Source organism: Panicum hallii, chromosome 1 (genome assembly GCF_002211085.1).
Source record: "Panicum hallii strain FIL2 chromosome 1, PHallii_v3.1, whole genome shotgun sequence".
Taxonomy (NCBI): domain Eukaryota; kingdom Viridiplantae; phylum Streptophyta; class Magnoliopsida; order Poales; family Poaceae; genus Panicum; species Panicum hallii.
The window spans coordinates 54,030,856-54,055,722 of NC_038042.1; the positions used below are offsets into that span (position 1 = coordinate 54,030,856).

Genomic DNA, 24,867 nt, shown 5'->3' on the forward strand with positions numbered 1-24,867 from the left:
ACACTGTTGTTTCTTCGTACATGTAGAACATTTGAAGGTTTAGAAAAATGAATTCGAGGGTGGATGATCTAGTTAGGAGGAGGGCGGAAGATGAGGATGAGATTATGCTCTTTGTATTACCTGCAGTGTACCTTTTAAGTAGTAAAATGAAAAGGCTGAAGCTTTTGACGTGTTCAAGGATGCACAAAACAGGTAGATCTTCATGACTGCGGAACCTATTACACGCTTAATATGGCTGAGGAAGGAAATGATATGCTTACTAACATATATTGGTTCAGTCCTTGTGATTAGTAATGACATTTGCTCCTGATGTAACCAGTTTGTTCCTCTTTGCAGCGGAAAGGGAGATGTTAATTCTGTATTGAAGGGTGGTTCTACTTTGGCTTGAGGTGATTGATGTTTCTGAACTTATGAGAAACAAAAATAAATACCTTGTTACAAATGAGCAAACAGCTTCACAGATGCACTACCTTGTGCAGACCTCTGCTCTGTCTGTATGAGCAGAGGTATGCACATGGCTTAGTAATTATTAGTAAGCCTAATTATGATGTCATCACCCATTTCTAGGAAACCACACTTGTAGTACATATCTATAAGTCCATTACTAGCTGAGCAAACTGATGGTTCATATGCAGTAGTAGCAAGCATGCCCTGTTTGTTCTCATCTGTTCTTATCATAGCAAAGTAACAGGATAACCTGCAATTGCATTTAACATGTCTCTTGTCACAATCTTAGAAACTTTGGTTGTCAGAATTTTTGTTGATTATGTAGACTTACTTGCAGGTCAATGTACTAGTCGTCTTGCCATGGTCTCAACATGCGCTAGCTGTATACTTTCATGAATGCATGTCCTGTTTGTTCAAGGCAATCTTGGCTTATTGACATTCATATGCAGAAATTTATATTCAGGTTCCTTTCCTTTTGGCTGATATATATAAGTGTTGCAGCTGTTGGATGCCCCTTTTCCACTATCCACTAATATTTGATCATATGAATATATTAGATGTAAGCTTGTCCCTAATGAGAAATTGTTTAAATGTGCAATCTTTCTCTGACCAAACTCCTAATTGACGCTTACGTATCCTTGCAACTTTGGTCTGAACAGGAAAGTCCAAGGAGGAAGCGGTGACTGATTACATCACCAAGGTGAAGCAGATGCAGATGTATGGATCAATAAATAATAACCATTGTAATCTGTCAGATGGCTCATAGTTCATCTATACATGTAATTGTTCCCATCTCATCAATGTATGGATCGTTTGCTTGCTGTTAATGGCAAAGGGTCATAGTGTTTGCATGCTGTTGACTCTGGCACCGTACAAACGAACTGCCCACTGTTCTTTGCAGTTTCTATTTGTTTGTGATGTTTTCTCGATTGAAAGCTGGTCATGGTCGCTGGATAGGAGCTCAGATTGATATTTAAACAATATCAGATGTTCATTGTTGGTAGTCACACATCTGTTCTTGTTTATCTTTTTTTTTCTTTCTATCAGTCATATTCTTATTGTGTTTTGGAACCTGTGAATCCCTTGCAACTGACAACTTCATTACTGAACAAGAAGTGGAGTCCGGGATTAGGAGGGAATTATACCCTACAGGGATTGGGTGACACGGGAGGAATCCTCCCTAGATTGGTTCCCCTCTAGATCGATGGTTTGAGAGTGCTTTTGGTTGAGCTGTGGCTTTTAAAAAAGTAGCTGTATGCTGTAGTGCTGAAAGCTGCCGTAAGGTGCGGGCCGTGAGAAAGTTGAAAGACGTTTGGTTAGGCTGTTGTCACTTTTAAAAAAAAGTGTTAAGGGAACCCACGTGTCATCCACGGCTCTCCCCACTCAACTCTCTCCCTCTCACTGACGAGCGGACCTCGCTCGTCAGCCCATTCTTCTTCCTCTCACTGGGCAAGGCGCGAAGGAGCGGCGGCGGCCGGGGGCTCGCCCGCCTGGGTGCTGCGGCCGGACTCGCGGCGACAGAAGAGGAGGCGGCGGTGGAGCCTAAGGCGGCGGATCTCGCGGCGGAGGAGCCCGCGGTGGATCGAGGAGCTCGTGGCGGTGGAGGAGCTCACGGTGACGAAGCCCATGGTGGCGGATCTCGCGGCGGAGGAGCTCGTGGCGGCGGATCGAGGAGCTGACGGCGGAGGAGCTCGCTCGCGGCAGCGCCATCACGCCGGCGTGCTCGAGCTCGCTCACGGCAGGGCTCGCGGAGCGGCGGGGTCGCGGGCCCGTGGCGGTGGTGGCGGGGCAGTGGCGCACCGGCGGGGTCACGAGGCAACGGAGCTCGCGGACGGGAAAGGAGGAAGGGAAAGGAAAAACAAACCGGCACTAACATAATGAGTGGCGGTGGATAATTTTTTCGAACTCCCCGCAGCCACAGCCAGGAAAAGCACCTCCAGACCTATTTTTAATTTTAAACTGAGGAAAAATTACTTTTAAACATTAATTCCAACCACAACCAAAACTTTTGGCTGTCTTTTGGCTTTCTTCGAATGCCAGAGCCGGTTGGAAGCCCAACGCTAGATACATGCCAACCATTCGAGCCGCAGCCGATTGGAAGCCCAACGCTGGATACATGCCAACCGAGTTCGAGCCACAGCCACTTCGAGCTAAAAGAAAAAAGGACGCCGCTTCACGTGAGCGGAGTAAGACCCGTCACGCCACAAAAGGCGTGTGGGCACGTTCACGCCCGCGGCGATCCACCTCGGTCGCATGGGCCATGTGACCACCAGCCCGGCGCATACATACTTTATCCGGAAATCGGAAGAACTCCCGTCCCCTTTCCCCTCCGAACTCGGCAACTGGCACCCGCTTGCCATTCCTCTCCCTCCCTTGTTCTTGCCGTCGGATCACACGCGGCAACGCTCGGCGGCAGGCACCCGAGGTCCACTGAATGTACAAAAGCCTTGGAGCCAAGGAATGTACTGGCGACCGGCGCCGCTGGACGCCCGCGCCGCGCCACCGATCGGCGCGAGCACAGCCACACCGCTGTGGTTTGGCCGGTAACTCAACGTGTGGCGTGCAAGCCTGGCGATCTGGAACTTTCGGAGGATGCTCTAGCCGGACGCCGGAACGGCAGCGCGCGACAATTTTTGCTTGGTCGCCGTCCGCTTCACGGCGATCTCCCCAAGGGCGCTTCCCTTTCATGCGCGACGCGTGACAGGAGTGGCCCGAATTGTTCGATCGCTCATGCAGCTCGTACCGCGAGCACAGAAAACCTTACTGGAACTTTTTTTGGGTGATTTCTCTTGAATTGTTTTACTGGTTGGGAATCGAAAAGTAGTCACGGGCAGTCACAAGTTTTTTCTCTGCATTCTGAATATTTGTGCCTCTCCATTTCTGCTGCTGCGGAAGAGCTGTACGTGTCCGGGTGCAATACGTGTGTGCCCACGACCACCAACGGAACGGAGCCACGCGCGTCGCTGCGGTGGGCCAGGGGGCGGCGCGCGCAGGGACACGGAGCCACGTGTGCTGCTGCGTGCATGTACGCAGGCCGGCGCGTATCCGACGCGAACAGCGTCGAGGTCGGAACGCGCCAAGCCAGGCCAGGCCGTGAGGCCGGTGACGCTTTCGGCAGCAGCACAAAGCGCAAGGGGACAAAGGGCGCGCGGCCGCGGTGGGCCGTGCCGAATTGTCGGTCCGATCTGGTATCTCGCCCGCTCGTGCCGGTGCTGGGATCGGCGCTGGCCGGTGCGTTCTTGGCGTCTGAATTTTTTTTTCTGTCTTCAAAACTCGTGCGCCACCGGCAGCAGGGCTGCCCTGCCACCACCGATTCTGAACGGTTTTTCTGCCTGCAGTTCGGACAGTTGTAACAACGTGACAGATTATTTTACCTGCAAAAGAAAACCTGGCAGATTATTTACCGCTGATTCGAATGTGCCTTTTGAATTATAAGCCCCTGCGTCTGTAACGGGTTTGATGGTTAATGGAACCTGCTTTCGGTGTAGAAAAAACTGCAGTCCCTGAGAAGAAAGCAGTAGGAAGGGGGAGGAGAGAAGCAGTTTCCTGGATTTGTTTACCTTTTCCAATGTCTTGACCCCGGGGGAAACCTAATTCGGCGACAGGAAACGGAAAAAACAAACAGAAGAAAACCGGGCCCACCTCTGCCCTTACCTCCTCTCCTCGTCTCCACCACTTTCCCTCTGCGCCCCGGCCCCCACGAAATCTGGAGACCTGGACGCCATTGCTCGCCTTTTTCCGTCGAGCGCAAGGAAACCCGCGCGCACCAGGGGAGGGATTGCCGTGACCAATTCGAAAGGTATCTCCTCGCCGCGCCGCTTCGCCGGCGGCGGGACGGGCCTTCTCCTCGTTCTGCTTTTTTGCAGGGGGGTTCCATTCCGTCCGGGCCGTGAACCTCTCTGATCTGGATTCCTCTTGCAGCGCTGCGGGCGCGGGCGGAATCGGGCCGCGGCGGTGGGGAGATGTCCGCCGGATTCGTCGGGGTCGTCGTGTCCGACCCCTCGCTGCAGGGGCAGTTCACGCAGGTCGAGCTCCGATCGCTCAAGGCCAAGGTGATGTCCGAATCTCTGCGCCCTCCCCTCTGCTGCGCTGGAAACCGCAGTTGTTTCGCGCGTGGTTCGTCAGTTCCGTTCCGGTTGGTTATTTTGTTTTGCCGGTGTCGCAGTTCGTGTCTCTGAAGAGGGATTCCGGCCATGTCACCACGAAGAATCTGCCGGGGCTGATGAAGAAGCTGAGGGGGCTCAATGAGGTGGTCTCCGAGGAGGAGATCGCCGCCTTCCTGTCGGATTCCTACCCCGACAGCGATCAGGAGATTGAGTTCGAGTCCTTCCTCCGGGTACGTGCATCTCGGCGTTTCTCTGAGCTATTGAATTGGAATGTGGACAGCATGACAGGAATCGTCCGCTATTCTCAATTTATTCTAATGGGACTGTGGAATCTGGCTCTATCTCCGCAGGAGTATCTGAATCTGCAGGCGAGGGTGAGTGCCAAGGAAGGTGGTGGCGGTGCTGGTGGCGGGGGCGGCAAGACGTCGTTCCTCAAGTCCACCATCACTACGCTGCTGCACAATCTGAATCAGGCAGAGAAATCGTCGTACGTGGCGCACATCAACACTTATCTCCGCGACGACCCATTTCTGAAGAAGTACTTGCCAATCGACCCGGCTGGAAACCAGTTGTTTGATCTCATCAGGGACGGTGTTCTGCTCTGGTGAGATGGCTCTCTTGTTTTTGGCTTGTAGCAGAGTGCATTCCTTTAACTTGTTAAACAAAAAATTATCCAAAGCTAGACCTTTCTGATGGTTGTTCATTTATGGCTCATTTTCTCAGCAAATTGATCAATGTAGCTGTACCTGGGACCATCGATGAGAGAGCAATAAATAAGAAAAGAGTTCTTAATCCATGGCAGAGAAATGAAAATCATACACTCTGCCTCAATTCTGCCAAGGCCATTGGATGCACTGTTGTCAACATTGGTACACAGGATTTGGTGGAGGGAAGGGTATGTTATCTGTTCCCTCCTTGAATGCTGCAGTTTAATTTATTTTAAAAAGTTAGGTGACGATGTTCACGGAACTATCTGTCCTCCAATTCCTCAATGTGTTGTACCGTGCTTGTTAACTTGGGTACCAAACTTGCAACGTTTACCACTTTGTACCAATCTCTATATTCTTTATATCACCTATTAGCACGTGCTCCCTACATTTTCTTGCCTTTTGCTGATTGCTGCTGTGCTCTTTTCCTATCTGCTTCTCTAGATGCTACAGACATTCAGTCACCTTCTTGCATGGGCTCAATATTACTCTCAGTTCATGTTTTTTATCCAAGCTATTGGAAACGCCATGGCTTACACAAACTTATATTGTTTTGCATGCAGCCTCATTTAGTTCTTGGATTGATATCACAAATCATAAAGGTAAGCATTGAATCAAGCTTTGCATTTTGGGCAATTCAACAGACAGACTATCGTCAGATGTCTGGTTCATTGAATAAAGATTTGTTTGTATTTATCATCAGATTCAACTTTTGGCTGATCTGAACCTCAAGAAGACACCGCAGCTGGTGGAATTGTTTGATGACAGCAAGGTAAATAAATGCAGGCATGTTTTACTTGTTTATTTTTATTTCGGGATGTTTTCTTGAAACAAATTTCATTTTAACCCTTACTGTGCAGGATATAGATGAGGTTTTGAGCTTGTCACCAGAAAAAATGCTACTTCGGTGGATGAACCATCATCTGAAAAAAGCTGGCTACAAGAAAACCGTTAACAATTTCTCTTCAGATGTGAAGGTGCATATGATTAACAAAAATGCCGCCAAAATATCAGTCACTGTTTATTTGTTGATACATGCCACTTGATTATATTGTCACTGCATTTGAGTTATATTGACAAACTAAGGTTATGCGACAGTTGTTAAAGACTACTTTATTCTGTTATACCCTTAGCTGGATGTGGTTACCACCTTAAGCAATATAGGAGTTAGGAACAGTGTGTCAGAATGTGCTCGATCCATCAAAATAGGTTTATTTTTTTTCATGCTCATGTGCTTACTTTTTTCAACCACCATGGTCACACAAGTTAGTTCTGTACAGGATGGTGAAGCCTATGCTTACCTTCTGAAAGCTCTTGCTCCAGAGCATTCCCCTGAAACTACATTGGATACCAAGGATCCGGAGGAGAGGGCAAAACTGGTACTTGAACAAGCTGAGAAGTTGGACTGTAAAAGATACCTGACCCCAAAGGATATCACTGAGGGATCTGCCAATTTAAATCTTGCATTTGTTGCGCAAATATTCCAACATAGGTAAATATGACTAACTTTGGTTTCATAAAACATTCAATATGTGACTTATCTCACCAAAACATTCAACAGATAAACCACTAAGGATTCGGCATTGCCATCTGATCCTCACTTGGATGCTATTGTCCTATGCCGCGCAGGAATGGTCTAACCAGTGACATCAAACAAGTTACGCTCACACAGACAGCAACACGTGATGATGTTCTATTGTCTAGAGAAGAAAGAGCCTTTCGGATGTGGATCAACAGCCTTGGGGTTGAATCATATGTGAACAATGTATTTGAAGATGTTCGCAATGGGTAATAAGATATTTGGTATATTTTTTTTCTCTAAATGAGCTGGTTATTAATGTCCATCCTGATGCAGATGGGTACTTCTTGAAGTACTTGACAAGGTTTCTCCTGGATCTGTCAATTGGAAGCTGGCAACAAAACCTCCAATTAAATTGCCATTTAGAAAACTGGAGAATTGCAATCAAGTTATAAACATTGGGAAGCAGTTAAAGTTTTCTTTAGTAAATCTAGCTGGGAATGATATTGTTCAGGGAAACAAGAAATTGATTGTTGGTGAGTTTGTCCGCGTCTAATTTTTCTAGTGGAACTAATGGAACACACTCTTAATATTCGTTTGTAGCATCATGTAACTTAGGTTTTGGGTGTTGTCTTTCAGCACTTTTGTGGCAATTGATGAGATTCAATATCCTTCAGCTGTTAAACAAACTGAGATTCCACTCCCAAGGGTCCCAAGGAAAAGAAATTACTGATGCTGATATTCTAAATTGGGCCAACAACAAAGTGAAAGCATCAGGAAGAACTTCTCGAATGGAAAGTTTCAAGGTGCTTAAATGTCCATCGATTGAAGTCCTATTTTCTTGTCAGAAAACTCTGGATGCTTAGTTTCCTATTTTTCTCTTCAGGACAAGAGCTTATCAAATGGATTGTTCTTCCTTGAGCTTCTTAGCGCAGTACAGCCAAGGGTTGTGAACTGGAAAGTTGTTACAAAGGGGGAAGCTGGTCTGTTCTCAGCCCATATGCATTCAGTTGACCATTGGACTAATCTTTTGCGTTCTTCACAACTGACGTCAAAACTGAATCATAACTAATCTACAATTTGTTTTTCGATTTGTCAGATGAGGACAAGAAGCTGAATGCTACCTACATCATTAGTGTTGCAAGGAAGCTTGGATGCTCTGTGTTTCTGTTGCCAGAGGACATCATAGAGGTAAACCGCTATTGCTAGTAAATATGAAACTTCCAGTAGTGTTGCCACCAAATATAAATTAAATGCCTAGAAAGCACCACTATTTACTGAAATGTTATGGTATCTGCATCGTGTGCAGTTTTATCTCTCTTCTTAAAACAATGATGCTGATTCTCACTTGCGAATTGTTACTTAGTCATGCCATTACTTTATCATTCTTACGTTCTTGCTGGTTCAACAGGTGAATCAGAAGATGATCCTTGCACTTACTGCTAGCATTATGTATTGGAGCCTACAGAGACAACCTCAGTCACTATCTGAAACGCCAGAACAATCAGACCCATCTAGCATGGCTTCAGATGCAGCCTCTGATGTTGGCTCAGAGGATGGTGCTTCAACAATCGCACCATCCGAGTCTGAAGAGGTGAACTCGCTGTCTGATAGCATATCCAATTTGACAATGGATGATGCTACTTCAAACGCCCCATCTACCGAAAATGGAAACGTCGTGGCAGACTCCTGATGATTATGCATCTGCACTTCTTTTTCCACATAGTGCTGTTTTTTTATACAGGGAATAGTGCTTTCGTGGTTCCCAAAGTCGTCGCTACCAGAAGTGAATTTTTTTACTACTTCTGCTTCCTGTGTATGGTAGCTTGATAGATACAACAAATGCTGATAGATATAGATGCCGTTGGTTCATTGAATTCGCTTCATATATGATACTATAGGGGCGGGGGTTGGGGGGTGGGGGGGTGGGGGGGGGATGGGTATTTTTTTGTGGTGTTGGTATAGACCCATGCAAATCTTAAGTGCTCTTCTGCATCTGGGCGGCCAATTCGTTCATCTGTTCCATGGACTAGTCATTATGTACTACTTGGTGGCCATCATCTCTTGTAATGTCTTGCTATTCTGAACCATACCTGTACATAACATACTTTAAAAAGGTTTTGTCTTTGCCCAGGAGCTTTTGTAAATACTGTTCTTTTTTCATTCTTTGCATGCGATTTGCGCAGTTCAATCTGAGAATTCGATTTGGTTAGACTGTTTGCCTTGTGGGCATTTTTGAAATACAATTCAATACCCGTTTTAATATCATATCCTACGCAGGAGCCAAAATGACTAACTGCATCGATCACGCTTCTTTCACCTGTGATGACGGTTTCCTCATGCGAGCAGCACCAAGTCTTAGTTTTGTGCTCTTCCGCCGGTGAAACACGATAAAGATGACTTCAGTTGTTTTTTTAAAAAAAAAAAGAAAGAAAGAAAGGAAGATGACTTCAGTTGTTAGGCACTAGGCAGTGATCGAATCTTACATCACGTGCTTGCTAATTCTAGATAACTGATAAGTAACTAAGTAAGTACTTACAGGGTTAAGCCTGCCCTTGAACAGGCAGGCTTAGAGACTGCTCCCTGCCATCGCTCAGTACATAGCTCTCTGCTCCCCCTACTGCTACTCAAATTGCACCATTCCCTCTCTCCCCCTCCCTTCCTCAACCGCTCAACCCTCTCCTCTCTCACGGCCCGGGCACCATGCAAGCCAAGCCGGAAGCCATGGCTCCCCCCGTCGTCTCCGCCGCTGCCAGCTCCGCCGCCTATCCATCAACGCCGAATGGCGGAGGGGAGTAGCCGGCCATGGCAACCCGGCGGTGGTCAAGGAGTTCAGCCGGGCCTACACGTATCGGCGTGGCGGCATACAAGGGCAGGCCAGGCATTCGATTCCCTTCGTGCGTTACTCCTAGCTGTAGCTAGCAATTGATCATTCTCTTGCTCTCGATTTTGCTTAGCTTTTGCTTCCGAAACTACATTGTATTATTGCTGCAGAGGGCTGTGAATAATCTCGCAGTTTTTTTCTGATGAGGGTGTTGCCTCGGTTCATCTCTGTATCGTTTCCTTGCTCTGAATCGGAATGGCTGTCTCGTTCTGAGCTGTGACGATTTTTCTTCTCGATGTGTGTTAGCTCTTGCTTCTGCCTTGCAATTGACGTCCAAACACACGTACATTAGATTATTGCCTCTGAGCACATCACCGCCAAACCATGTCAAAATCGGCAATGGAGCTGCCGTACTTCGTTCACATTCGAGACATTGCCTCTGTGTACATCACCGCCAAACCAGTGTCGAAAAACTTCACCTGAGCACCCGACTTGCTTTGGCAAGCGACATTGCAGCAGCCCGCAACCTTCCGTCGCTCGGGATGGCTTCCTCACATTCGCACGGGTACGAGACAAGTGTGGCGTCCCCCTCGCGCCTCTCGCCCGTTCACTGGTCACTGCCCGCCACGCCTGGGGAGCACTGGAACGGCTGGCGCCGGGGCAGCATCACAGCACTTGCCGGCCGCGTCCCACCAAAAACTCCTCGCGGCGCGCACGGCCGCACATGCAGCCGTCGCGGTCTGGCTCCCCCACAAGTCGCGGTCGGCCCGCTGGCGCCGCGCGTGCAGGCAGCGCAGGACCGGCCGGCCTGTCCGCTCCCACACGGCGCCGGCAGCCAGCCTCGGCCTGCGCTGCGAGCGTGTAGCCCGCCGGCCCGCCGGGCCAGCACCTGGTTTTCGGGCGCGGCGCTGGCAACATTTGGCAAGTTCCGCCTCAAGTCATCGCGCGCTGCTGGAGCTCGTCGCTAGATGCCAACGCGAGATGGACGTCCTCGGCTTGGCCGCTTGGGTTAAACAAACACAGGTGCTTGACGAGACGCCTCGAGGCCTCGAGGGGTGGTATCCGATGGCCCTGTCGGATCGGCGCTTCGGCCGTTTCGTGGAGTCGTCGTCGTCTGGCGGTCTGGGTCCGCGCGGTCGTGTCCGCGCGTGCGTGCGTGGTGGAGTGTGCCGTGCGCCCTCTGTTCGGGATCTCGCCAGCAGGGCCCCCAAGATGACGCGTCTCGCGTCGCGCCCGAGACGGCGAGACCGAGAGAGAGGGGAATGGGAAATTTGGCGGTGCCATGGCCTTGGGTATGTGAACGTGTGATGCGAATATGTGATGCGACCGGGCGGTGCAGCCGTGCAGGGTTGACCTTGCTGTCTTCGAGCGGCAGCCGCTGCCGCTGTTGCTCAGGGACAGGCTCAGGCGCTGTTGCCGCTGCTGGAGCTGTGAGGTAGTGTGGTCTCGAGATGGGATCGGACGGCCCGCAATGGTCGGATCTAGAGGCCTTTGTTCTCTTTCAAAATCACAAGGTGCCTGATGTTGTTTTTCTTTACCCAACGGTCGAGGCCAACTTGATGGAGAGGTAGTAGCAGTTCCAGCGGGCCAGCCCTCTAGAAGGAGAACAGGCTGCAATGCCGCGACGACCCATGAGAGGCCCGGTAGATGCTTATGGCCCGGGAAGGCAAAATGCAGAATCTTCGAAATCTATGATCAGCCAGAGAAGGGGGAGCGCTGGCGCCGCCGAAAGAATTTTTTTTAAAAAAGGGATAAAAAAAAAATTCGAAAAAGGGGTGGCCGTTGGGAAAATTTAGGGAAATGGGTGCCTCCCGCCCGCTGAACGGGCGGGACGCGTGGGGCCCGGGACATCCCGCCCACCCAGCGGGCGGGATGTCACCCGAGGGCCTCTTCGCAAATACTTTCTTCGCGAAGAGGTCCCTGGGAGGGCATCCCGCCCAACCAAAGGGCGGGATGCATCCCGCCCTTTGGTCGGGCGGGATGTCCCCCCACCGGCTATTTAAGCCCCAACCTGCCCCAAAAATGCCATTTTATCCAGCAAAAATCAAAAAAAAGAGAAAGAGAGGAGAGGAAGTGAGAAGAGGAAGCGGCGAAGCCCTGTCCACACGTCGATTTTGAGGTATATTCTCATTCTAGCCATATAAGTACTTGAAAATAACTATAATTTAGGAAATATTTGATAGAGTAGTTATATTTTGAATAGTTTTAGTATTTTCATTTGTTTTTAGTATAATTTATAATCTGAATAGTTTAGAATCTGTAAAATATAATCTGAGAGTCGCTGAAATTTAGGATCGTCGTTCGTTGTGTATTAATATGTAGTATAACTAGTTTATTAATGATTGACAGATATGTCTTCCGAGAAGGGTATTTTCAGTATATATTACGGAGAAGGAAATGTGATTTATGGGCCGAATGGGGTAGATTTAAGTGAATTCAACTGTGCGGTCAGAGGAATTACCAGACCGCACGAGAGGACATTTAAACGTTGTTTGCTCATATGTAATATTTGCTGCGTTGAGATTCTATCAGACCTAGATACGTATTTGTAATATTTGCCGCATTGACTGAAGACACAATATTTGGATTCATGTATTTGTAATATTTGTAATGTTTATTATCATATTATTTTATTTTAAATGGCTTCATGTATTGTACTATCGTAATATTTAGATTCTACGTTGCAAACGTTATCGTTTAACTATCTTCGTACGAGTTTTAGATACCGTAATCTTCCTTGGAAAATTGAATTAAAATTTTATGTGCATACATAAGAGTATGGCGAATGAATCTTATATTTGAAAAAATTCTGAATTTCAAATAGTTTCTGAAACAAATAATCTAAGAAAAAATATAACAAAAATGGACCAGGAGCATAAGATTATAGGTTTTAGAACTTTATAGGTTTTAGAACTTTGACTATATATTAGATATTAAATAATATCACATTAGAGAATAACAATAGATTTTAATTATAAAAGGGTTATAATTAGGTTTAGTTAACATTTCAAATTTGAAAAATTCAAGACAAAAGAAGTTAAATTTACATCAAATTTGAGTTTAAAACTTTGCACAAAGGTACCTAGAGTTTATAGAATAGTCATACCAAACTTCATAAACAACAAACCATGAAATCCTAAAGTTAAGCATAAACTTTTCTTAATCTTAGTTTTAAAATAGGGGTAAAAGTATTTTGTTTCAAACTAAACTCCATTAACAAAAGTTATAGAGTTTGAAATCTAGTTTCTAACAAAACTAGTTTTGCTATTTTTGGATTTTTCTGTGAATTGTTACGAATTTTGGAAGCCAGAAAACACACACACATGAAATAACAATGCACCAGGAGGCATCCCGCCCAGTGGCCGGGCGGGAGGCATGCTTCAGGGACCTCTTCGCGAATAAAAAAAGTTTTCTTATTCGCGAAGAGGTCCCTGGAAATTTTTTTTGAGCATCCCGCCCTATGGTTGGGCGGGAGGCTCCTTTCCGCCCTCCCAGCGGGCGGGAGGCACCCATTTTCCTAAATTTATCCAACTGACACCCCTTTTTCGAATTTTATTTTTTTTTATCCCCTTTTTAAAAAAACTCCCCGCCGAAAGGGGCGTTTTCCAGAGTTGGCCCATCTTACCAGTAGACAGAGTCAGTAGTGGACCGTACCTCAAAAAAGAAAAAAAAAGTACTAGTCGACTGCATCATCTACCTTGTACAGCTATTAGCTTATTATTGCAAATGTTCAATGCATGCCAGTCCGTTTCCTAGCTGTTGGCAAGCGTTGCTGATCATGGTTTTACAGGCGCCTCCTATTCGTAGTTTTAAACTAACTCTGCTCGTAACCCGTCTCGACCACCCCTTCCAACCTGAATCGGCAGAGCTGGGCGCCGCCGTTTTATTTCATTTTATTTATTTTTATATAAAAAGGGACTAGCTCAGCTCCTGACCAGCCGGAGAGAAATGCCAGCCTCACCAGTCGCCACGGCTCTCCGCGCGTCACCCGCTGGCGTAACAGCGCTTACGGCATCAGGGCATGCCTGCACGGCTCGCTCGCGCGCCGTGCGTAGCGTAGTGAAAAGGTTTGGCTTATTTTAACTTTGCTTGGATAAGTCGAGGGACAGATCGACTGGGTTGGGATGGAGAGAGCCCCAACAACCGCTTCCGTTAAAAAAAAATAACACACCGTGCCGCACGTGCTCGTGTGAAATTTTTGCCGATCGGAAAGGCGAGAGAGCTGTTGGCTCTGCTGGCTCTGGCTCCCCGCCCCGCCGCCGCGTCATCTCTGCTGGCGTCGCGCCGCTTAGGGCATCGAGCGCGCCCGGGCACGCTGGAGACGGCGGCGTCCCTCGCCGCCGCGCGGCGGCGCGGGACATCACGATCGCGTAAACGAGGAGAAGGGGAACGCGCGCACTGCCTCTCGCGCCGCGCGGCGACCACTTATCTATCTTGCACGGCGCATGTCCAGCACCGTTCACGGCGCCTCCAGGGGTCCTGCTGTCCTGGTCGACAGCACGGCGGCGCGCGGGCGCGGCTGGTGAGAGGTGCTACTCGCGCCCGGCCTGTGTCGACGTCGTCGAAATACAACACGCAGGAGTCGACGTCGACGCTGCCAAGGCGCGCCAAACCTTGGCCGCCCGGAGGTTCCCGTCGCATGTCATGTGAGCGCCTGCAATGAGAGAAACATGTGGATCCTAGCACGCTGCATGAGGAACACACCGTACGCATCTCGCGTCCACACAGGCCACATCTAGCTAGCATGTTTTTGCTAGACACACATACGTTCAGAAGGGGATGGTATAACAGGGCACAGCTTACTCATAATCTTGAAGAAATCGTCAAAAGGTGTAGCACGAAAGAAGTAGATCTAGCCATTTTCCCTCTTCCCTGCCGCCGCTGTCTATGTGCATATATGGTTCTCATTTTTTCTTGTGGCCGGTGAACTCAATCAGCGTACGAAAAACCATTGGCAAACATGTCCACTTCCATCTCTAGCAACAAGGAAACCGCCCGATTTGGACACCCATGCCCCGTCACGCTCACGCTAACACAACGCCAAGCCCATCGCCGTGATGCCCTCGCCCATCCAGCAGCCATCCGTCGCCCACTTGCCGCCTCGCCAGGCCTTGCTCCCACGCTCACCACAGGAGCCAAATCAACTTACCTCTCATGCTCATCGCCAGACACCAGTGATTATTCCCAGCCAAGTCTCAAGCGCAAATCATGAGATAATCTTGTGGCTATAAGTTCAACCTGAAAATTTCAGCTGATGGGAAAGTTGAGCAATTCACTTGTCATTTAAACGATCCCTCAAGTATCTAAAATATATAGGAGCCAGTTGCAATCGTTTTATTTGAGTGTGTGTCCATTAGAGTTCGAACAAGAGATTTCTTACACTGATACTACGGACAATTCATTTATACTTCAACAATTCAACAATCATGTTTCGCTCTCCTCTTAAGATTAGTCTCTGACAAACTTCTTGTATTTCCGTTGATCTTTAATGGAAATGGGGGATGCCCTCGGGTCGAAAGTAATGATCATGTTTCGCGGTGTATCACAAGAAAGGGCCCAGCTGGATAAGGAAATCACCACGAGAGCTCCACCGGATTTGAGGAGCACCAAAGGCGTACGCTAGAGCTACGTGAGTTTGGACTCACTAGCCTTTCAGCTGCTACATACGGGCCTACTGCCTGGCGCTTGACCGTGCTGGATGGCCCTATAAGTCGAGAAGCTAAGCTCTACTGACTACTCGTGTTCTGCAACTACAACGTGCCAGCGCGAAACTACAAACCCAAGTGACAAAGAAAGGCCTGGGATTGTCCAGCACCTCGCCGACAGTGCAGCCATGAAGGTAGAGCGCGACCTCCACATGAGCCGTGGCGACGGCCAGACCAGCTACGCTTCCAACTCCAGGCTTCAGGTCCGTGCTTCCCCATCAGCATCTGTACCTGCAGGATGACTGCATGCATGTTAAGAAAATTGTTCTTCTTCAGGAGAAGTCGATACTGAAGACGAGGCCCGTGCTCCACGAGGCCGTGGCGGCCGCGCGCGCGTCGGCGTCGCTCTCCTCCGCCGGCGCGATAGTCGTCGCGGACCTCGGCTGCTCGTCGGGGCCCAACACGCTCCTCGTCGTCTCCGAGGTGCTCGACGCGGTCGCCGCCGGCCGCCGGGAGGCGGAGCTGCTGGTGACGGGCGGCCAGCAACCGCCGCCGCCGGTGCAGCACGTGCAGTTCTTCCTGAACGACCTCCCCGGGAACGACTTCAACCTCGTCTTCCAGTCCCTGGAGCTGTTCAAGAAGCTGGCCGCAAGGGACAAGGGGGACTCCCTGCCGCCGTACTACGTCGCCGGGCTGCCGGGATCCTTCTACACCAGGCTCTTCCCCGACCGCTCCGTCCACCTCTTCCACTCCTCCTACTGCCTCATGTGGCGATCCAAGGCACGCACAGATTTAACCAATCAACAAGTGGTGAAGTGTGCATGCAATTTTCTTATGTTAGGTTAGGTTAAACGACTTTGCCACCGTCTGAGCAGTTCTGATCGATACAGGTACCTGAGGAGCTCGCGAGAGGCACGGTTCTGAACGAGGGCAACATTTACATCTGGGAGGCCACGCCGCCGTCGGTGGTGAAGCTGTACCGGAAGCAGTTCCAGGAGGACTTCTCGCTGTTCCTCAAGCTGCGTCACAAGGAGCTCGCGTCGAACGGCCAGATGGTGCTGGCGTTCCTGGGCAGGAAGAACCAAGACGTGCTCCGTGGCGAGGTCAGCTACATGTGGGGGCTACTTGCGCAGGCTCTTCAGTCCCTAGTCAAAGAGGTTTGTCGTTCGTGCAACATCAACTGAAGATGATCTAAATGTCTATCGCTCAGCTTCAGTCCATAATTCATGAACTGATGAACCCTATCTAATTTCCAAAAAGGGTTAGAGACCTGATGAACCTGGAATCCTGGACATGATCTGCTTGCTTCTTGATGCATGGCAGCGCCGTGTGGAGAAGGAGAAGCTGGACTCCTTCAACCTGCCGTTCTACGCGCCTTCGGTGGACGAGGTGCGGGACGTGATCAGGCAGAGCGAGGCGTTCGACATCAACCACATCCACCTCTTCGAGTCCAACTGGGATCCCCATGACGACCTGGACGACAGCGACCTCGTGCTCGACAGCGCCCAGAGCGGCGTCAACGTCGCCCAGTCCATCAGGGCTGTGATCGAGCCCCTGGTCGCGCACCATTTCGGCGAGCACATACTCGACGATCTCTTCGAGATTTATGCGCGGAACGTCGCGGCGCACCTCCGGAAAGTGAAGACCAAGTACCCGGTCATCGTCCTGTCCTTGGCGGCGAGGCGCGCGCCGAAGTACCAAGCGAATGGCGATTGCTATTCGCTTTTCGCACACGGCCAGTTTATGTAGAATATCTGAATAGATATGGTGTCAAGCTACTTATACAAAAGTGCAGCTATGGGGTGTGTGTGTGTGTGTGTGTGTGTGTGTGTGTGTGTGTAAAACAATTGCGAGTAACATCCCCAACATCTATCCCTTGTACTATAGCTTTGAGGTCCAACGAATTATGGTAATAAAAAACAAGATCAGAACCTAAGCTAGAAGTCAATAGAAGAAATAATTGAAGTAGTTCAGGGACTGCTAGTGGCAGAGAATAGTTCCTCCACTGCTTCCTTTGGATCTAGCTGGTTCAATTTTACCAAAATGTCGATCTATCCGGTTAAATATGTACCGTAATCTTAAGTGGAATTGAAGCAAATATTTTTCGAATGATTTGGTTCTACGCTTGTACATCTAGGTAATCCTTGTATAGTAATCTTAAGTTTATATTGAAAAGTTCCAAATATTTATGATACCAAATAAGCATCATTAAATTTATCAAGAAATATGTTTTTATAGCATACATATTTGGTATCATAAATTATATTCTTCTCTATAGTTTGGTTCAACTTGGGGCAAAAATAAAATTGCACAATATACCATCATCAGCGCCGTCTTGTGCCCTCAAGGTCCAAATAAACTATAAAACCAAGGAATCCTTCAGCAAAAACAAATGCACAACAGACAATCTTCAGCAACAACGAGGCTATGATAAGTAGCCCAAAGGCTGACGGGAAATCATCAGTCATCGAGTACTATAATCAAAGGACATCAGGCATTCAGGCTCATCGGCTGCCTGCACCTGACGCACTCAAAGTCTGAAACCAAGACGTCTACTGAAACTGCTCCTACTATCACTGGCTCCGCCCCGGGCTCAATCCTCGCTTGCGCACAAAAGCGAATATAATGATTCTGCAACCCCAAATGTCGCCAATGTTTCAGACTTCCTACTTTCTTCAGCCACGGCGTGACAGAATGAAACCATTCCGATCAGATCAGATTAGCATCAGCTTCAAATCTCACACGCCATGAAATTGAATCCCATGAACTTAGCAGTGCTCCTGCCCAGTTCAAACAAAACAAAACAAAACATGAACTTATATATAGAACCTGCGTATCTGTTGCCTCCCTTCGGCTGAGCTTGCACTGCAGATCACATGGAGCACGAGGCCGCTTGGTGTCTCAGCTAGGAATCCGTCACCGTGCACCATTAGCTTTGCCTGTGGAGCGTGAAACCAGGGCCCACACCATCGCTCGCCGGAGATCGAACCGCGTGCGATTGCTTCGCCCTTGCCGACGCCACACCGGAGAAGCGCGGACTCCAGCACCTGGCCCTCTCATGGGCTGGAGCATCAAATCTGAGGTAGCGGGGAATGGGGATTATCCTTGCTGGATTTCAGTTCCGGAGCATCTCCACCCCCGCGTCCGCGGCAGCTGGGTCTCGCCGGAACTCCGCCGCCGCGATTTACCCCTTTTCAATTTACACCTGGTTTGAATCCGGTTATTTGCATTTTAATAATCGCGATCCTTTTTTATGCTTTACCCCCCTGGATATTTTCATTTTACCCCCTGTTTTGGATCGCGATTAGTAATCGCGATCCGATGTTTTACACTTTAACCCCTATAACTTTACAGATTACCCCTCCCGATGCTCGCTCGTTCTCCTCATCCTCCCGCCGCCCGCCCGTTCGCCGCCGGGCGTCGACGGCGCCTCGGGCGCGCCACGAGCAGCTGCCGTTTCCCGATGAAGGAAGTAACACCCTCCTCTAGATGTGCGGACGTCTCGGCCAGTTCTCCTCGTCGTTTCCTACACCGGTGCCAGGGGCTCTCCTCGAGCATATGTTGGGTGCTGGATGGGAAGCGGTGTTGCCGTCGTTGTTGAAGGAGGTCCAACCTGGACAGCTAGGCTTCCTCCTTCCTGCCTACACCCGTGTAATCAGCCGCTCATCTGTGGTTTGCAGTACTTCGCTGCAAGTTTTTTTTCTTTTCTTTTCCCCTCAAAAAAGATTTTGGGTTGTTAGCCACAAGAGTTTTAGTGCCGAGCTTATAGGTGCCAACAATTGGAGAACGAGATCACCTGAACAACACGAACTTAGGGTGATTTTCTGCGATCCATTGATAACTGAAAAGATCTATATACAACTAGAGCTCCTTTATTCTGCTAGCTATGATTTTCAAGTTCTTATATATCTGAATACCTTGTACAACAGCCACTAGGCCCCTTATAGTTCAAGGTATTGGCGAGTAAAAAAATTAAGCAAAAGAGTAAATTTTGTGCATCGAAAAATAACAGAGAGAACAGCAAAGTTTTGGTGCTATGTAAATGAAGAGCTTGAAGACAACCTTGGATGGTCATCATGTGCCTCTTGATGATTGATTTTTAACGGATGAAACTGAATGTTGGTCACGATGCAGTCCTGACAGCAGGCTTACCCATCTCACAAAATTCCAGCTTGTTCTGCTTCCTTAGCTCATCGTTTGCAAGGATCTAAAAAGAACACGATTCTGTCACATTACATGAGATTCAAGCTTGTATGAAATGCACAGCGACACAACAGAACTGTAATCTTTTGTTCGTGGTCTCAATGCGGCGGCCAGACGGGCTAGCGTCAGAAATGTAGTGTTCTCATCAGGTGCAACTATCGTCTGCTTACAGGAAACAAAGATTGCTCACTGGACCTCATAGTTAGTTGCTAATACCCTCGGGCAACATTTTGCGCACAACTTCACGGCCTTACCAGCTAATGATACGAGGGGAGGCATTCTTATTGCTGTCTCAGAAAAATGCTTCGCTCTACAAAACTACCACGCTACGGAATACATGTCGTCAACAGACATCGTCATGAGGGCGGATAACACCACCTGGACTATCACTAGTGTCTATGGGCCACAAGACGATAGGGAGAAATGCTCTTTCCTAAATGAGTTACGGGATTTAAAGTCAAGAGGGAGGGATGATTAGTTAGTGGTGGGGGATTTTAATCTCATCTACCAGGCTGAGGACAAAAGCAATAATCGACTGAACAGGCGCATGGTGACCCGGTTCAAACAAACTTTAGATGAGACCCAATTAATAGAGCTGGATTTGCGTGGTAGGAAGTTTACCTGGAGCAATGAGCAAGATGACCCCACGTTCACTCGAATGGACCGCATTTTTGGTTCACCGGAATGGCACCGTTTATTTCCTAACACCGACCTGCAAGCCTTGGCAACACTAGGCTCGGACCACTCTCCACTCTTGCTTACTGGGGACGTTGCCAGACAAAACTACTCGGATTTTCGTTTTGAGTCATTTTGGGTGAATATGACGGGCTTCATAGAGGTCATCCAGGATGTTTGGGCACAACCAGTCAATACACAGGATGCCATTCTGCGCATGCATGTAAAACTAATCAGAACAGCGAAGGCTCTCAAGACTTGGCGAAGGCAAAACCTGGGTAACTTGCCTTTGAGATTGGCGATCGCGCAGCAGCTGCTACTTCTCCTTGACACGGCTCAAGAACAACGGTTGCTTACACCGGATGAGCTCGAGTTCCGTCGATACCTCAAGGCAAAATCAGTCGGCCTCGCCGCCATTCAGCGTTCACGCGCACGGCAACACTCAAGGCTGACCTGGATCCGCAAAGGGGATGCATGCACCAGACTCTTCATGCTGCATGCAAGTAATAGAAGAAAGAAATTGCTTATCCCGTCTCTAGACACCGTGAGAGGGATAGTAGTCTGTCATCAAAGAAAGGAGGAACTGGTATTCGACCACTTTGTTAACTTGATGGGTAGAACTCAGGAGCGTACCAGGAGCCTAAATTGGACAAACCTGGGATACCAACCCCATGATCCGAGCGAACTAGAAGAACTGTTTGATGAAGTTGAGATCAAGAAGATTATAATGCAGCTGCCGGCTGAGAAATCACCAGGTCCGGATGGATTCATTGGACTTTTCTAAAAAAATGTTGGCCCATCATCAGTAAAGACCTAATAGAAGCACTACAGGCGTTCCACTCACTCAAAACCAGACGGCTTGATCTAATAAACGAAGCCAACATTGTCCTTCTTCCAAAAATGAATGGAGCCACTAGTATCAGCGACTTTCGGCCAATCAGCCTGATTAACAGCCTAGCTAAGATCATTAGAAAATTCTTGCGGAAAGACTAGCTCCAAGACTCCATGAACTGGTTTCTGGCTGTCAAAATGCGTTCATCAAAAAGAGATGCATACACGATAACTTTGTCTATGTTCAAAATGTGATCCAAGCACTACACAAAGCTAAACGTCCTTCTCTGTTCATCAAATTGGATATCTTAAAGGCCTTCAACTCAGTTAGTTGGGTTTTCCTCTTAAAGACGATGCAGGCTCTTGGTTTTGGCCAACGATGGCGTGACTGGATTGCCACCTTGCTGGCCACTTCCACTTCTAGAATTTTGCTTAATGGAGTGCCAAGGAGAAAATTCAAGCATGCCCGTGGATTATGCCAGGGCAACCCATTGTCGCCGATGTTATTCATCCTCGCAATTGACCCACTACACAAATTGATTGAGGTGGCGGCAAGTAGAGGGTTGCTGCATAAGTCCTTCCAAAATTAGCTAAACTACATTGTTCCCTGTACGCGGACAATATGGCCGTATTTGCCAATCCAGACCGTAGAGAGTTAAATAACATCAGCTAAGTGCTCACAATCTTTAAGAATTGCTTGGGGCTCAAAGTAAATTTGAACAAAACTGAGATCTCCCCAATTAGATGTAGCGAGGAGATTGTTTCGGAGGCACTGTTGGATTTTCCTGGAAAAGTGTGTAAATTTCCTGGCAAATATTTGGGCCTTCCCCTACACACGCGGAAGCTTCAGAGAGTGAATGTTCAACCCCTGCTCGATAAAATTGGTGGGCGTCCTCCAGGTTGGAAAGGAAAGATGCTAACCATGGCTGGCCGAGACACACTCGTCAAGTGCGTGCTAATGTCACAGCCAATTTATCACTTGACGGTCTTTCCGGCACAAAAATAGCTCATCAAGCAAATTGACAGGATGCAAAGAAGTTTTCTTTGGAAAGGAGAAGAACCAGAAAAAGTGAGTGGTGGTCACTATCTTATAATCTGACCGATAGTCCGTACACCAAAAGACCTTGGAGGACTTGGAGTACTCGACCTAGAGCGTCTAGCAAGAGCCTTGCATTTTTGTTGGTACTGGTACAAATGGAAAAATGATGGCAGATCGTGGGCAAGTTTGGACATCCTCTGTGACAACATGCACAGGGATCTTTTTAACGCCTCAGCGATTGTCACGATTGGAAGAGGAGACAAGACAAGGTTTTGGCACTCGAGTTGGATCAATGGGGCAGCCCCGAAAAACATAACCCCAAGCCTTTTCTTGAAGGCTAAAAGGAAGAATGTGACCGTGTTTAAAACGCAACGGAGCAACACATGGATTTCACATGTTTGCGCCCTCCAGACCAGCGATGGCATACATGTAACTCTCTGGGAGAAAATTAGGTTGTTGTCACGAGATGGAGCTGAGGATGAGATCACTTGGAGATGGACAATGGAAGGAGAATATACCACAAGCAGCGCTTACCGCATTCAATTTAAGGGCCATTTCAAAAAATTATCAATCTCCCCAATTTGGAGGGCAAAAGCTGAACCAAAATGCAAAATTTTTGCCTGGATCCTCCTCCACAGGAAGATACTCACTACAGATAATTTAGAGATAAGAGGATGGCCACATGACCTATTGTGCAAATTGTGCAACTCTGCACATGAAACACCTACTCATCTTGCAATTACCCTTATAGTTGTGCAGTTTGGACACAGGTGGTCATATGGTTTGGTTTTCAACAAATGCTGCCCAACAACTCCGCAAGCACAATTTATCGATGGTGGAAAAGGTGCTGAAAAGATTTTAGTAAGGAAAAAACCCCACCTTTGATGGTCTAATGATGTATTTTTGGTGGAATATCTGGAAGGAGCGAAATCGACAAATTTTTCAACAAGAGTCCAAGAAAGTTGTAGACCTGGCTTACCTAATCAAAAAAGATATCCGTCGTTTTCAAGCGGCCACCAATCTGAGAAGGAGCTTGGGATCATTGCCCTAATTTGTTGTGGCTTTATAGCATAGTTATTGCTGGAGCTTCTTTTTTTCTTGATGATTTTCCTCCGCACCCGTTTTTCTTGTTCACTGGTAGTCGTCTTAAAGTTTGAAATAACTTCAGTCGTGTGGGGGTTTTAGAGTTGTTTGTTTTTCCTCAAACTTCAAGATTACGCCAAATCTCTCGCCGTTCCTTTAAAAAAATGAAATGCACGGCGAGCAGCTGACAGCGCATGCAAAATAGTAAGTACTACTATGATTTATCTATACTATAAAACCAAACTACCAAAGAATCCTTCAGCAAAAACAAATGCATAACGTACAATCTTCAGCAGCAACGAGGCTACGATAAGTAGCCCAAAGACCGACGGGAAATCATCAGTCATCGAGTTCCATCATCAGAACATAGGGTCCATCGGCCGCTTGCACCTGACGCACTAAAAAAGTCTTAGACCATGACGTCTACTGAAACTGCTCCTACTATCACTGGTCTAGTTCCACCCGGGTTCAATCCTCACTTGCGCAGAGAAGCGAACAAAATGATTCTGCAACCCGTAATGTCGCCATGTAAAGCTGTGATAAATCTCCATGTGCCTGCTCCGAAAAACCGATTGCTACGATCATTGTGGCTGTCGATACATACAGACAGGGGTACCTCCTATTAGTGTGTCCAGCCCGATGGGTGTAAGGTTATCCGTGATCTCGCTCTTGCCCTTTGGGTGACGGGACGTACGGTCCGGACCCGACAGCTGGGATCATAGTCTCCGGACCTCCCCCCGAGCACATATAGGTCTGACGCCCCCACGTGCCTGCGAGGACAAGGTACTCGGGGATGGCCTCCACAGGTCCGGACCCCCCAGGGGGTCCGGTGCCGCCACGTGCCGCCACGGAGGCAATTGCAGGGCCGGCCCTGCCACGTGCCCGTGGCAGAAGGTCCTCCGCGGGACGCCAGCCCACCAACCGCATTAAATGCGGGTGGGTGGGCTGTGCGTGCCCAAGTCAAAGCATGGTCTGCCCAACTGACACACGGTAAGCCCGCTTGTTACCAAAGCGGTGCGTCACTGTGCTCTACGCATGGGCAGACGGCGTGTAGTCACATCACGGCGCTGCGCGCGTGAATAATGATGGCCTGCTGCGGGTGAACTGAGGCGTGCGCTCCAACAGTGCGCGCAGAGGCGACGACGCGGCAGGGTCAGCGCTGCTTCTTCATCTGTCAGAGGATCCTGACCCAACAGTGGCAGCGCGGCTTCCACTGTTGGGTAACACTGATAGCAGACATTGTACCGGCAAGGCGGCACACGGTCATATCTTGGCTGTAGATACGCACATCAACTTCCCGATCGTGAGGACTACAAAGAGGAGCTGGAGACGAAGATCTCCATATTTCTCGTAGAATAGGCTCCTGTTGGCCGGGCCCACCTGTCGGGGCCCGTGCAGTGTAAGCACTCCCCTTGGTCTATAAAAGGGAGAGTGTACTCATTAGGGACACATCTCAATCTCAAGCTCGAGTTCCATCCAGGCTTCCACAATCAATACAACACCTAAATGGTAGGGTATTACGCTCCGGCGGGCCGAACCACTCTAAAATCTTTGTGTCTTCCCTGCATTCATCCGCCCATCGATCAAGCGCTCCTAGGTCTCTCCCAAACTCTTCCTTAACTAGGATTAGGCAGGTGCATTCCGCCACCCGGCTGGAGATTTCCTCCGACATTTGGCGCGCCAGGTAGGGGACTTAGGTTTGGTTTGCGCTTGGTCGAAACTCAAGACTGCAATGTCGCAGGAAAATGGGCATCACGACCTACTCTTGGGCGAGGAAGTGGCGTCATC

At 48.5% G+C, this 24,867-nt stretch overlaps 2 protein-coding genes and 1 long non-coding RNA gene across 4 annotated transcripts; all 3 read left to right on the plus strand.

Moving 5' to 3' along the window:
• Positions 1-905: 905 nt before the first annotated feature.
• On the plus strand, positions 906-1,281 carry LOC112879360. Its single transcript, XR_003226038.1, has 2 exons — positions 906-1,006; positions 1,107-1,281. It is a non-coding gene; the product is annotated as an uncharacterized LOC112879360 (long non-coding RNA).
• A 2,740-nt stretch (positions 1,282-4,021) lies between these two features.
• On the plus strand, positions 4,022-8,926 carry LOC112873247 (fimbrin-4-like). Its single transcript, XM_025936250.1, has 15 exons — positions 4,022-4,246; positions 4,369-4,499; positions 4,613-4,783; positions 4,904-5,157; positions 5,277-5,448; positions 5,824-5,862; positions 5,964-6,032; positions 6,121-6,237; positions 6,541-6,752; positions 6,890-7,048; positions 7,116-7,315; positions 7,419-7,585; positions 7,666-7,762; positions 7,879-7,970; positions 8,191-8,926. Exons 2-15 carry the CDS (start codon positions 4,410-4,412, stop codon positions 8,470-8,472), a joined length of 2,121 nt encoding a protein of 706 aa, XP_025792035.1. The 5' UTR covers positions 4,022-4,246; positions 4,369-4,409; the 3' UTR covers positions 8,473-8,926.
• A 6,335-nt stretch (positions 8,927-15,261) lies between these two features.
• On the plus strand, positions 15,262-17,299 carry LOC112902977 (anthranilate O-methyltransferase 2-like). 2 transcript variants are annotated; one of them, XM_025972215.1, is made up of 4 exons: positions 15,262-15,511; positions 15,585-16,058; positions 16,139-16,405; positions 16,572-17,299. In XM_025972215.1, the coding sequence occupies exons 1-4, from the start codon at positions 15,437-15,439 to the stop codon at positions 16,995-16,997; spliced, it is 1,242 nt and encodes a 413-aa protein (XP_025828000.1). In that variant the 5' UTR covers positions 15,262-15,436; the 3' UTR covers positions 16,998-17,299. The 2 variants fall into 2 exon arrangements, with proteins under 2 accessions (XP_025828000.1, XP_025828065.1); XM_025972280.1 differs by having other exon boundaries at positions 15,280-15,511; positions 15,585-16,028.
• Positions 17,300-24,867: the final 7,568 nt, after the last annotated feature.